The following is a 14,222-nucleotide window of genomic DNA, read 5'->3' as shown; positions in this document are numbered from 1 at the left end:
GAAAATAGCCTGGTTTCTTCAAATACATTGCAAGAAAACAAATAATGGTAGGAAGATCTATAGATTAAGAGACTTGAGAAACCTATCAATCAGTTGCAACATATCAATCTCACTGAGTCTTAATTAACGGTAAAACAGATAAAAAGCGGGATCCCTGGGTGGCGCAGCGGTTTGGCGCCTGCCTTTGGCCCAGGGCGCGATCCTGGAGACCCAGGATCGAATCCCACGTCGGGCTCCCGGTGCATGGAGCCTGCTTCTCCCTCTGCCTGTGTCTCTGCCTCTCTCTCTCTCTCTCTCTGTGACTATCATAAAAAAAAAAAAAAAAAAAAAAGATAAAAAGCTGAAAATTTGTTTAAAAATTTATAAAACCAATGGGGAAAGTTTTGAACACTGACTTAGGCTACTAAATGACATTGAGGGGTTTTTTTTGTTTTTTAATTTTTATTTATTTATGATAGTCACACAGAGAGAGAGAGAGAGAGGCAGAGACATAGGCAGAGGGAGAAGCAGGCTCCATGCACCAGGAGCCCGACGTGGGACTCGATCCCGGGTCTCCAGGATCGCGCCCTGGGCCAAAGGCAGGCGCTAAACCGCTGCGCCACCCAGGAATCCCGACATTGAGGGTTTTAATGTTAAATTTGAAAGGTATGATAATGGTTTTATGGTTATATTTATAAAAAGAGTCCTTAATTGTTAGAGATGTATATCAAAATACTCATGAATGAAATGTGATGAGGTCTGGTATTTATTCCAAAATAACCCAAGGGAAGCACAGAGAAAATAGGATTAGGCATAAGAATAATTGTTGAAGGAGGGTGATGAATAAAAGGGAACTCACTGTATTCTCTTTTCTTTTATACTGCTTGAAATTTTCCATTAAAAAATTTTTAAAGTAATTAAAAAGAAAAAAGCTCTCATTATATAATACAGAACCAGCTTTGGAAAACACTGATCAAGGACAAGGTATTTCAAACCATCAAAACTGTTAAGAATTACTTGGCTTTTGAAGTTTGATACGTTCAGAATATTTTCTTGTATGTCCCCTTGAATGCATAGGTGGTAAGCTATCCCTTCTTCAGGTGTTATCACTGAAGTAAACAAACAACACCCCTCCCCACCCCCCAAAAAAACCCTTCACAAATCAATGAACTCAGGCTGCCCATTAAAATCACAGAGGAGGGACACCTGGGTGGCTCAGGGGTTTAGCACCTGCCTTCAGCCCAGGGCATGATCCTGGGGTCCGGGGATCCAGTCTCACATCGGGCTCCCTGCATGGAGCCTGCTTCTCCCTCTGCCTGTGTCTCTGCCCCCTCCCCCTGTCTCTCATGAATAAATAAAATTTATTTATAAAATAAAATAAGATCACAAAGGAAGGGGCGCCTGGGTGGTTTAGTAGGTTAAGTGTCTGCCTTTGGCTCGGGTCATAATCCTGGGGTCCTGGGATCAGGCGCCATATCAGGCTCCCTGCTCACCAAGAAGGAAGGTTCTCACAGCAAGAAGTCTGCTTCTCCCTCTCCCTTTGGCTCCTCCCTCCCAAGCTTGTACTGTCTCTTTCTCAAATAAATAAAATCTTAAAAAAAGAAATTACATGGGAATATTAATAACCTCCTTATGTCCAGGCTCCACCCCAGAACTACTAAGTATCAGAAGCTTGAAGAAAAAAATCTGAAGCTCAAAAGCTTCCCAGTGTACAGGCAGGATGACGGCAGTTGTTCTAGAAGATCCTGCTACTCCAAGTCTGCAGCAACATCACCTGGACAGCACATTCTCAAGATGAACCTCAACTGAATCAGAATCTGCATGTTAACAAACTCCCCAGGTGACTGAGGAAGCAGCTCTGCTCTAGCTGGCAACTTACCAACAGACCAGTTTCTCAGCCTTTACAGGAGACCTACGTGTGGGGTGGGTTTAGGCCCAAGTCCCAGCTGTGTCCCCAGAGGCTCATTCTACAGAGATGGGGCCACAAGGTTTTAAAAATTTGCATGTCGGGATCCCTGGGTGGCGCAGCGGTTTAGCGCCTGCCTTTGGCCCAGGGTGCGACCCTGGGGACAAGGGATTGAATCTCACGTCGGGCTCCTGGTGCATGGAGCCTGCTTCTCCCTCTGCCTATGTCTCTGCCTCTCTCTCTCTGTGACTATCATAAATAAATAAAATTTAAAAAAAAATAAATAAAAATTTGCATGTCTTCCCCAACTAGTACCAGTGAGGTTAAATTTTTTTTACAATGTTGGTTAGCCAGTTAATTTCCTCTTATAAACAGTCTTTTACCAAAAAGGGAAAAATGTCAGAACCAAGTGTATTAGTGTATGTGGCATGTAGTGGCTCCTGGAAGGAGGCTGGCACAGAGATGGACAGCTCTGCACCAGTGAGTGGAGTCTAAGATGTCCTCCTTTGTCCCAGTGAACTACTAGGAAGTTCCGAGGGCTCTCTGCTGTGAGGTTCCCAATGTCCACAAACAGTGAACCCTCCCTCCTTGGAAGAGCAGTCAGTTTAGTCATCAGGATGAGTTTTCAAATACAAAATAAACTTTTCCAAATACAGGATGTTTTATTACTGAAAGAAAGTTGTCCGATCCGCGCCCCAGCCTCAGTTAGGGTGAGGAAACCCTCAGCAGGACAAGAGCAGGGCAGCAAGGTCTTCCTGCGGCAGTGTCAATTCACAGGCTCCATCGTGTTACACATGCCCTACAGGGTAACAGACCTTCCGATATTCTGGCAGGGAGGCAAGATGAGAGGAAGGCTTTTCAGGAGAAGGAAGACTGGTAAGCCAGCCCTGACCTCCAGAAAAGATGGAGTAGATGCTCAGTTTCCTATTATCAAAACTGACTGGAGTGCCATCTACCTATTGAGGGAAGGGCTTTCATTAATTTACTCATTCTGTTTCCTATTTATTGAGTGCCTCTTAAAACCAGGCACTGTATGTGGTATTGAGGATATAATGATTAACAAAACAAAACAACAACAAAAATCCCCCATGATAGTGTACTTGATTCTCCAGAGCAGACAAGCTACAGAAACAAACATTTCCAAACGGTAATACAAATAAAAATAAACTTACAACTGTAGGAAGTGCTGGGAAGAGAGGCCATGAACAGAAAAGAAGCTTTCGCTCTCACAGAGACCTGGCCTTGGGGCAGCCCTGGTGGTGCAGCCTGCAGCCTGGGGTGTGATCCTGGAGACCCAGGATCGAGTCCCACATCGGGCTCCTTGCGTGGAGCCTGCTTCTCCCTCTGCCTGTGTCTCTGCCTGTGTGTGTGTGTGTGTCTCTCATGAATAAATAAATAAAAAATATTAAAAAAAAAAAAAAAAAGAGACCTGGCCTTGGAGAAGGTTCCCTATGAAAGTAACATCTGAGCTAAGAGCTGACAAATAAGATGTGAGTAACCACACTTGTGTGGCTGAAAGCAGAAGGAACATTCCAGACAGGAGACCACACAGGCAGGCCTATGGGAGTGGGGTTAGTATGGTCAGAGGGGGTATTGAGGGGCGTGAGGCAGGAATCAAACCACAAAGGGCCCTTTGAGACACAGAGAACGGATGCTGGGGGACCAGGGTGGGTGGCGGAGACCATGGAGGCAGCACTATAGTGGTGCATGTGAGACACAAGGCACAAGATACAAGCTTGCCCTGTATCTTCTCCATGGGACAGAAAAGGGTGCGGGGACTGCAAGCATGGGTGGGGCAGTCCACAGGGTATGTGTTTGTGCTGAGTGCTCCCAGCACTAAAACCTTGAGAAAGCTCCATTTTCCCTGATAACCTAGGTGGCTAGGTGGCTCAGTCAGTTGGGGGTCCAACTCTTGGTTTCCAATCAGGGTTTTTGGGTTTTGTTTTTTTTTTTTTAAGATTTTACTTATTTATTCATGAGAAACACAGAGAGAGAGGCAGAGACACAGGAAGAGGGAGAAGCAGGCTCTATTCAGGAAGCCCGATGTGGGACTTGATCCCAGGACTCTGGGATCATGACCTGAGCCACCCAGGTAACCACCCCCCACCCCCCCCAGTCAGGTTCTGATCTCATGGGTTGTGAGATCAAGCCCCACTTCAGGCTCCATGCTCAGTGGCATGTCTGCTTGAAGATTCTCTCTCCCTCTGCCCCTCCCCCACTTGCTCACATTCCTGCACTCTCTGAAATAAAAAAAATATTTAAAAGCTTCCTTCTCCACCTGCCTTTTTTTAAATATATTTTTTATTTTATTTTATTTTTATAAATTTATTTATTTATTTATGATAGTCACACAGAGAGAGAGAGAGGCAGAGGCATAGGCAGAGGGGAGAAGCAGGCTCCATGCACTGGGAGCCCGACGTGGGATTCGATCCCGGGTCTCCAGGATCGTGCCCTGGGCCAAAGGCAGGCGCCAAACCGCTGCGCCACCCAGGGATCCCTCCACCTGCCTTTCTACCAAATATATTTTTGATGTGCTGACAACTACACAAATACCAATGAATTTAATCAACATATGCCAGGATTTTTTTTTTTTTTAATTTTTATTTATTTGTGATAGTCACAGAGAGAGAGAGAGAATGAGGCAGAGACACAGGCAGAGGGAGAAGCAGGCTCCATGCACCGGGAGCCCGACGTGGGATTCGATCCCGGGTCTCCAGGATCGCGCCCTGGGCCAAAGGCAGGCGCCAAACCGCTGCGCCACCCAGGGATCCCTATGCCAGGATTTTTAAAAAACAATTCTGAGAATGGGGATGCTTTCTATCAGTGTCAGCATCATATCATAAACTATCAATTCCTAGGTGCAGGGATTTCTAACTTCTTTCTGAGCAAGAGCTAGCTTCCCCTTTTCATCCTTTGTGACTAGGAAAGAGGGGAGGAGAAGAGGGGGAATGGGGAGGTGACACTTGCTCTGCAGGCCCCTCCCCACTGTCACTCCAGGTTGTGCTGTGTCAGGAAAGCTAACTTTATAAATGTTTGAGACTGATCCAAATCAAAACTGATGAGGCTGAACAGGTCTGTGAGAACCATAAATACAAAAAGCTCCACAAAAATATAAATCTATGAAACTGCTAGCAGGATATTGGGGAGTACGTTCCAAAATGAGAAGTTTCAAGATTTTACAAAAGGAGTCTACAGGGGCACTGGGGTGGCATAGTCAGTTATGTGTTCAATTCTTGGTTTTGGCTCAAGTCATGATCTTGCAGTTGTGAGATCGAGCCCTGCATTAGGCTCAGCACTCAGTGAGGAGTCTGCTTGAGATTCTCTCTCTCCCTCTGCCTCTCCTGCTCATGTGCATATTCTCTTTCAAATAAATAAATAAATATTTAAAAAAGAAAAGGATTATGCAGAGTCATCCCTTAAAAATGAAGGTCAGATCACATCACGCCTCTGCTCAAACTACTCCTCGCTGCACCATAAATTCTGAAAGCCTCCTCCCTGAAACCATCTAATTACCTTTCTCTGCCCTGACCTCACCCCCTACTACTCTGCCAGTTGATGGTTCCTCCCCAGCCCCTGGACTCCTTACGGTTCCTCACAGAAGCCAGACAAGACTCCACTTCAGGGTCTTTGCCTCTACTGTCTCCGGTGCCTGACCATCCCTCCCCACCAACACCTCCAGCACCCCCTTAGCCCTGTGTGATCTATGTTTCTCCAGTACTTACTACCTTTTAATACGTTCTAATCACTCATTTATTTTATCATTGTTTTCATCCCACCAGAGTGAAAGTTCCAAGAGGGCAGGGATTTTTAGGCTCTTTGTTAACTGTTGTACCTCCAGTAGTCAGGACATTACCTGGCACATGGCAGCCACTCAAATAATTCTTTTTTTAAAAGATTTATCCATTCATTTGAGAGAGAGAGAAAGAGTGCACACCCAGTGACAGAAGGATAAAGGGGGAGAGAGAGAAGCAGATTCCCCATTGAGCAAGACTCCAAGATGATGAGCCGAAACCAAGAATCGCACGCCTAACCAGCTGTGCCACCCAGGCACCCCACCAAAGATTTTTGCTGAATAAATGAAGTGCTAAGTAAAAGGAAAGCAAATACACAAATTGAAAAATGCCTCTAATAATTTTACTCAGACTATAATGGAGGAAAACAAAGACACAAATTCACTTTTAAATGTTTTAAGGGACATCTTAAGGGTTTCTTAAGTATAGTATTGACATGAAAAACATGGAGCTCTCCTACATTGCTGATGGGAGTGTAAATAGTGCAGTCACTGTGAAAAACATTTTGTACTATTTGACCCAGCAACTCTACCCCTAGGTGTGTGAACACACACACACACACACACACACACACACACGAAATGGAAACATATGTTTCCATATATATTCCACACATAATATATATGTGCACGTATAAACATATATACATACATATATACGAGAGAAATGAAAACATAAAACCTTATAAACAAATGTTTATAGCAGCATTATTCATAATAGCTGATCAACTGATGAGTGGATAAATAAAATGTGGTCTATCCATACCCTGGAATATCATTCAGCAATAAAAAAGAATGGAATTCTGATACATGCTACAACATGGATGACCCTTGACAACATTATGCTAAGTGAATAAGCCACACATAAAGACCACTTGTTATCGGATTCCATTTATATGAAATCTTGAGAATATGTCAACTATGGAGATAGAAAGTAGATCAGAGGTTGCCTAGGGCTGGGGGTGGTGAGGGCACGTGTGGAGCACCTATTAAGGGGTATGAGGCTTCTTCTGGAGCTGATGAAATCGTTCTAAAATTGACCGTGGTGATGGCTGCACAACCCTGTGAATAGATACTGTATATTTCAAATGTGTAAACTGTATGGCATGAGAATTCTACCTCAATGAAGCTGTTAAAAAAAAAAAAAAGAGCACTGAATGCTTACCTTACACAGACTTTATAGCCTTCATTGACACTCACTGCTTTGTACTTGACGTTGCCTTTGGTCCGCTCCAATTCCCAACACCAGTCCTTAAGGGTGTCAAACATTACAGTATGGTTCTTGGGATCAGTGGCTAGCAAAACAAATTTAAAAAGACAAAATCTTGTGTAAAGTACAGGTATTTTAATGATGTGAAAGTGGATTTGTAAGTCCTAATTTTGTTCACTAAGCCCATTTTTATCCAAGCACAGCAAGGTCACTGATTAATCCTAACCTTGTTCCTTTTTTTTTTTTTTTGTCATTAACCCAAAATTATGACTAAGGGTCTGTCTTTTTATACTGGAAGAAAGGAGGTGTTCTTGTTCCACTCCTTGCAAAAGTAATTTATAGCTCCATTTTTCAGTCATCTGACCATGAGATAATTTATATAACATAAAAGATGCTGTGAAGCACCAGAAGACAGGCTTGGCACAGATGCTAAAATAATAAAATATTTTCAGCCCTACGAATATGTGCATAAGATGGCAAACTCATTTGAATAGCGTGTCAGGTCCCTGAATGTAAATCCTCCTTCAATTTGAAGATGCACTGCCAACAAGAGGATTTTCCAGTGTGACAGTTATTAAAGGGCATCATCAGATCACACAGCTGTGGGAGGGTAAGGGTTAGATGGAGTCTTCTGCCCCTCACCCTGCCCTGCTACTGCTACCTGCTAGGAGGAAATGTCCAGGAGCACTATTCCTGCAGCCCAGCAGATGTGTTCTTGGTCTTCTCCCAAGCCAAAGACTGCTGGGTGACACACACCAAAATAGTCTCAGCTTTTTAAACAAATCAGTTAGTTCAAGTCCTTGCACATCTAAAAAAAGCCAAGCGTTTTGGGAAAATAGTGTTTGATAAAACTCCTCCGTGCTAGTTTATTTCATTAAAATAAAGCCAGATTATCGTACACAAGAGAATAAGAATAATGATAAAAACAGTAGTTAAGCTTACATAGCACTTAGGTGTGTGCCAGGCACTGTTCTGAGCATACTACATTTTATTAACTCAATCTTCACAATCTTACAGGGTAGGGTAATATTAATTTCTCCATTTTACAGATGTGGCACAGAAAGGTCATGAACTTGCCTAAGATCACAGAGTTAGGCAATGGCAGAGCTGGAATCCAAACCCAAGCAGCTGTAAAGGATAAAGTAATAGACACCAAAAAAATTTCCCGGTGGACACAAATATTTGTAACATGCTATTCAAGAGTAGATCATTCTTTTAGCAACACAGGTAAGTCCTTCCCTAAAATGCCATGTCCCAGAGTATTCAGGACCTTTCAGCCAAAGCACTTTTTGTGAATTATCAAGCTAGAAAGTAACTAAAGATGTTCAGTTTGCAAAGTACCCACCTCTACAAACTGCTGCTCCATGCAAAAGCTAACTGGTCAATTAGCATCTATCATTTATAACATTTACTTCTCAAAAAATGGGGACTGGAAGGAAGATTTTTAAAAAGATGGAAAACAGAATAAAAGATGACACATATCCTGGGCCTTGTGGCACGAGCACGTGCACACGCGCGCACGCGCACACACACACACACACACACACCACAAAGTGAAGAAACTGCCAGAGTCTATCAAGGTAAGGGTTTTGGAACACGGATCAACATAGTGTTGGGGAGTTAAGAAACTGTCCTATGCTGAATCTGAACCAAGAGTCAGGATATAAGGAAGACGTAGAATTCCTAAAAACAGAGTATTATTTTTCAAATGTAAATCCAATAAATGTTTATATAAATTATAGTAATTAATAAGTTATATTTTGTATATCTCATATTGCAACAAGCTGTGGTAAGCCAGTTACTCAGCACTTATACCTATAGCTACAGTGAAAACACCTGTCATTCACAAAGATGAACTTAGTGAATTAAGGAACTAATTTTTTAAAAGATTTTATTTATTTATTCATGAGAGATACAGAGACAGAGAGAGGCAGAGATGCAGGCAGAGGGAAAAGCAGGCTCCCTGCAGGGAGACTGATGCAGGACTTGATCCTGGGGCTCCAGGATCACGCCCTGGGCCGAAGGCAGGCGCTAAACTGCTGAGCCACCCAGGGATCCCCAAGAAACTAATTTTATGTTCAGTCTAACAGTAAAGCAAGCACTATCTTAAGTTAGTGTAATTCTCTGAACATAATCCACCCTGAAAAATACGCAGTTATACTTTCAATTAACCCTCACTTAACTGACTGCACCCTATGTGCCATGCATTTAACAATTTATAATCTTCACAACACTTTAATAGAGGCTTTAACACCGCTGTTTTTAAAATGAGAAAACAGATGCCCCAAGAATTTAGTGTCAGCCCCAGGATCACACAGCTATTGAGCAGCTGGGCAAGGATTTGAACTCTGGTGGGACAGACCCCAAAATTCACAGCTTTTCTACTAAGTCACCAAAATGTAACCTTTTCTCTCAGGTATCTACATTTCTACACATGCTGAGCCCTCTGCCTAAAATACTCCTCCATGACCACATGCCCACATCCTCCACTATCAGCTCCGGCACAGCCTGTGATAGCCTGTAATAGCCTGTGAAAGCCTCCCTCCTCTGGTGTGACCAGCCCCTCCACCAGAGAACACATCTCTCAGCTGTCTGTGCTTGACGTGATGCTCATAGAAGACAAGGATTTAGTCCTATCGACTTCCATCCCCACAGCCGTGACCCATATCAAGTGTTCAAAATGTTGACCAAATAAGCAGTTCAATTCTGCACTCCAGAAAGCCCCATGTCTGTTGTTAAAGTAACATACCACTTCCCTGATGAAAAGTACATAGTACAGAGTCATTCAACATCAACGTGATGTTAAGATTGACCAGCAGAGTGAGTAAACAAACCGAGGAGAAGGATGGAGAGGAAGGGGAAGACAGACATCTAGGGAAACACTGTATAGTGCTAGGCATTATTAACAGCTAATCGACCAAAGTTTCTTAGTTAAAAGACTGCTCCCTTTTGCAGTGAATCAAATGGAAAACATTTGGAATTTTAAGTTATGTAAGCATACTTGTGTTGTCAAATACTCTCTCACATACAACTGTTCCATTCCCCCAAAATATTTGCTACAGAGCATGTTCTGGTTGTTTAAAAGCTTTCTAGGGATCCCTGGGTGGCTCAGCGGTTTAGCACCTGCCTTTGGCCCAGGGCCTGATCCTGGAGTCCATGGATCGAGTCCCACATCAGGCTCCCTGCATGGAGCCTTGCTTCTCCCTCTGCCTGTGTCTCTGTCTCTCTCTCACTGTGTCTCTCATGAATAAATAAATAAATAAATAAAATCTTAAAAATAAATAAATAAAAATAAAAACTTTCTAGAATGCAAGACATTCCCTAGAGTGTTATGAAATGAAATTAAATATATTAAGGTGGAAAAAAACAAACAAGGATAAACAGGGATTATTTTAAACTTGTCTGAATTTTGTTTCTCCAGTCTCACATTAGCATTATAATATGCTGATTTTATCTTTCATAAGAAACAATCAAACCAATAATCCCTCACAAAAAAGTAAATAAACCTAAAGATAAGTTAAAAAGCAACAAAGATCACAGGGGAAAAAAAAAAAGCGAAAGGTTTTTTAAAAAGTTTGAATGACCTACCCAAGCAAGAGGCAATCAATTGCTAGGAAAGAGGAAAAAGAAACTCATGGATGGGTTTTTGCCTGCTAGTTTCATGTAGGAATTTAAAAGGTTTGCCTACCTGCAAATGAGAGCCCAGGAGACTCACCTGTATTGTTTTGTGCAGCAGCTGCATAGGAAAACAGAAATAATCTTTTAAGCAGTTTAGGAGCTTGGGTATGATGAATTATGCCACTGACAATCTAGAAAAGAATCAAACAATGGATAAGTCATGCTTTTGGCAGATAAATACTAAGTTGTCTAGGTTTCAGTCATGCTAATAGGCTCCTCTGGGCAGCAGAAAACTCCAAGGTCCCTATGATATTATCTTTTGGAATAATTCCAGACAAACAGAATGTTAACAATTTTGTCAGGTTTTTTAAGAGCTTTGAATTTCTAGGGAAATTTTAAAGAGTTTACTTACTCATTTATTTGAGAGAGAGAGAGAGAATGAGCACCGGAAGGAGTGGAGAAGCAGGACAGAGAATCCCAAATAGACTGTGCCAAGTACAGAGCCTGAGGCAGGGCTTAAATCCCATGACCCTAAAATCATGCCCTGAGCAGAAACCAAGAGTCGGATGTTCAACTGACTGAGCCACCTTCAGGCGGCCCTGAAGCACTAGGGAAATTGAAAAAAAAAAAATGTGTTTTTTTATTTTTATTTTTATTTTTAAATTTAATTTTATTTTTTTTTAGATTCGAGAGTGCTTTAATGGGGAGTGCTCCCAGGCGAGGTTCCATGACTCGGAGAGGTGGCCCGAGTCAGGGAAGTCGCCTATTTTTTTAAAAAAATTATCCATTCATTTGAAAGAGTGAGAGCGCATGTGTGCATGGGGCTAAAGGGGAGGGAGCGAGGGACGTAAGTAGACTCATTGTGGAGCCCGACGTGGAGCTTGATCTTACAACCCTGAGATCACTACCTGAACCAAAGTCAAAAGAGTCAGGCACCCAATCAAATGAGCCACCTTGGCACCCCTCAATTTCTAGGGAAATTTTAAAATCAGTCTCATTCCTCAGAAACAAGGTGCTACAAAAACTTAAGTGCCATATGCAGATACTCTAAAAATCTGACACATCAGAGACATAGAGCTAATATCAGACAAGAATCAAGACACTTAAATATTCTGACCCACTTGTGGCCTTCAGGAGCTTTTTCTAGAAGATCAGAAAAAGAAACCAATCCATTGTGCTTTTGGTTTAAAGTTTCCAAACAAAAGTTTGGACAGATGACTAAAATCATCATTTAAAATGAAGTTTCTGGCTTCTCAAGGACTTTCCCCTAACTACATCACTCTTTTCCTGCTCAGAAGAGATACCGGAGTCATGTTCATTATTCTAACTGAAGTACCACACTCTCTGAAAGAAAACCAAGGAGTTACCTGTAAGTGTGTTTAACTCAACTGTCACTAGAACAACAGATGACCTGGCCCCTGTTCAGGTTTTCCCGGATGGATTTAGTATGACCATGGCAAGTCTGAGACCTTCAATATCTGAGTAAGAAATCTGAGAAGTTACAGTGACCACTGTAACCAGTTCATCCAGTTATGTATTTTGACTTGCTGCAGCAATGAGATTTTTTTCCTTAGTGTCCAAAATCACAGGCCTCATTTGGTAACTTGGCTTTGCCTGTGGGCCACATGTACCTTTTCCTCCTCCCACATACTTCTACTACTTCCCAGATATGAACTCATCCATTTCAGGAGTTGGGGGTTTCTGCTACTACTGTTTGGAGAGACTGTCAGATGTGGGAGGAGAGGCTTGCCTCCTGACCTTGGTACCACCTCCCATCCTTCAGAGGTACCAGGAATAAAACCATCATGACCTGAAGGATTAAAGGTAGTATATGCCAACCTAATATGCAGGCTTGCTTCACCAAATTCTCTCTCAATTCTAATCAAAGCATATATGATTATAAAGCAATTTCAACTATAGAGAGTGAAATGCTCCCCCTCCACTTCCGTGCAATATAAGCAACAAATAAGAGCTAGTGGGGACACTGATGGGAAAGAAAACCTACAAATACATGCAACTAGTTACCCTTTTGACTTCCTCTTCTTTTGTGTACCTCAGACCAAAGTGGAACACTCGAAGGTCTTTGCAGTGGATGATGAGTTTTTCAGGGTATTTCTTCAATTGTCCAAAAAGAGGTTTCTTTTTCTCATCAAACACTATATATCGATAATGAAATCGGGAAGGGAAATCATGTTATAAGTCAAAAGTTAATGTTGAGGAAACAAGGTAGACTATTAACACCTCTCAAAAGTGAGAGAAAAGGTGCTGTCTTCTAAATGGCACTGTCAGCAGGGACCCCACCCTGGCTCTCTGACTCCAGAAGCTAAGATTATAAAAGATGGAAGGGGGTCACTAAGGACATGCTGTCAGGACAGTGGAACCTTAGGTTTATGGACAGGGGCTCTCCTGACACTTCCCTCCCTGCCACAAAGTTTGGACCACGCAACACCTACTGGTGTCGAGACCATCATAAAAGGCTACTGAATAATTTCTAAAAAAGCCCTTACTGCAGAAAAAGAGAAGTGAAGCATAAAGAGGCTTGACCCTTAGCAGAAAAGACTCAGAATGTAGTGCAACAAACCTTTATCAGATTAGTCTTTGGAGTAAAGCCTACACAGATAACACAGACAGCCACAAGTATGATCTAGCATATATGATGGCACTGCAGAATATTAGAACAGGTTCTAAATTCAAGTCCAAACTCCTCTAGCTAAGTGGTCCCAGATAAGCCACTTCACATCTCAATTTTATCATTCATACAACTGATTTAAACAAAATAAATATGTAAAGAAACTTTAGTAAACTGTAAAGGACCATATCATTATCATTTCAAAGGCTGGCAACACCCCAGAGGAAAAGATACTTACCTCCATAAATCTGATCAACGCAGTGGAGTGTGATGTCATTTTCTCCTATAACCTTATTCTTAAATTGGGCCTCCTAAAAGATTCAAAAGGAAACAACTGTGACTCCTTTCTATGCCCTATTAAACATTTATAGGCAGAACAAATCGCCATTTTCCAATTGCACATTAAGAAAAACAGAGATGGGGAGAAAGAAATGGGTGAAGGTGGTCAAAAGGTATAAACTGATGAACAAATCATGGGATGTAACATACAGCCTGGTGATTATAGTTAACAATACTGTATTATATACTTGAAAGTTGCTAAGAAAGATCTCATCATAAGGAAAACAAATTGGTAACTATATGACATAACAGATGTTAACTAAACTTATTCCAGTATTCATTATGCAATATATACACATGTATCAAATCATTATGTTATACTCCTTAAAATAATACATTATATGTTAATGATATCTTAAAAAAACTGGGGAAAAAATTGAGTGTACACTCTAAAAAACAAACAGGGAAATGGAGCCACATTCTCTAGGAAAGGGAAGATGAAGTGTGCAAGGAAAGCTGGTAAGCACTTTTTTCCAAACCCAGGCATGACTTGCCATTCCTGGGCTGGTCCCAGGTGAACCAGCCATGCCACACACAATCATTTTGAGAGGTTAAGATTTCTCTACATAAATGCAAACTAGTGAATGACAGCTACATGAAGCCAGGCTTAGGAAGAAAACACTGAAAGATTCAAGTTTCTGTGAATGCTGTCCTTATGTGTACAGGACACGGAGCCAAGCCATGAGAGCGGATCCACGCCAGAGAAGGCCACGCTCCAAGGCAGCAAGGATGGGCCGGGACAGCTGGGTTT

The 14,222-nt window shown here is 42.0% G+C and overlaps 1 protein-coding gene across 2 annotated transcripts in view; it reads right to left on the bottom strand.

Moving 5' to 3' along the window:
* The window catches only part of MTMR12 (myotubularin related protein 12), a 74,555-nt gene that overhangs the window by 25,356 nt on the left and 34,977 nt on the right, over positions 1-14,222 (bottom strand). For both annotated transcript variants that reach the window (XM_025436277.3, XM_025436278.3), the window contains exons 4-7: positions 13,371-13,443; positions 12,529-12,659; positions 10,601-10,694; positions 6,841-6,970 (exon numbers count right to left, since the gene is read on the bottom strand). In XM_025436277.3, the coding sequence (XP_025292062.1) occupies positions 6,841-6,970; positions 10,601-10,694; positions 12,529-12,659; positions 13,371-13,443 (428 nt within the window). The remainder of the gene's footprint in view (positions 1-6,840; positions 6,971-10,600; positions 10,695-12,528; positions 12,660-13,370; positions 13,444-14,222) is intronic.

This window comes from Canis lupus, chromosome 4 (genome assembly GCF_003254725.2).
Source record: "Canis lupus dingo isolate Sandy chromosome 4, ASM325472v2, whole genome shotgun sequence".
NCBI lineage: Eukaryota > Metazoa > Chordata > Mammalia > Carnivora > Canidae > Canis > Canis lupus.
The sequence above is the reverse complement of the archived record's forward strand: the minus strand, read 5'-3'. Positions and strand labels throughout refer to the sequence as shown.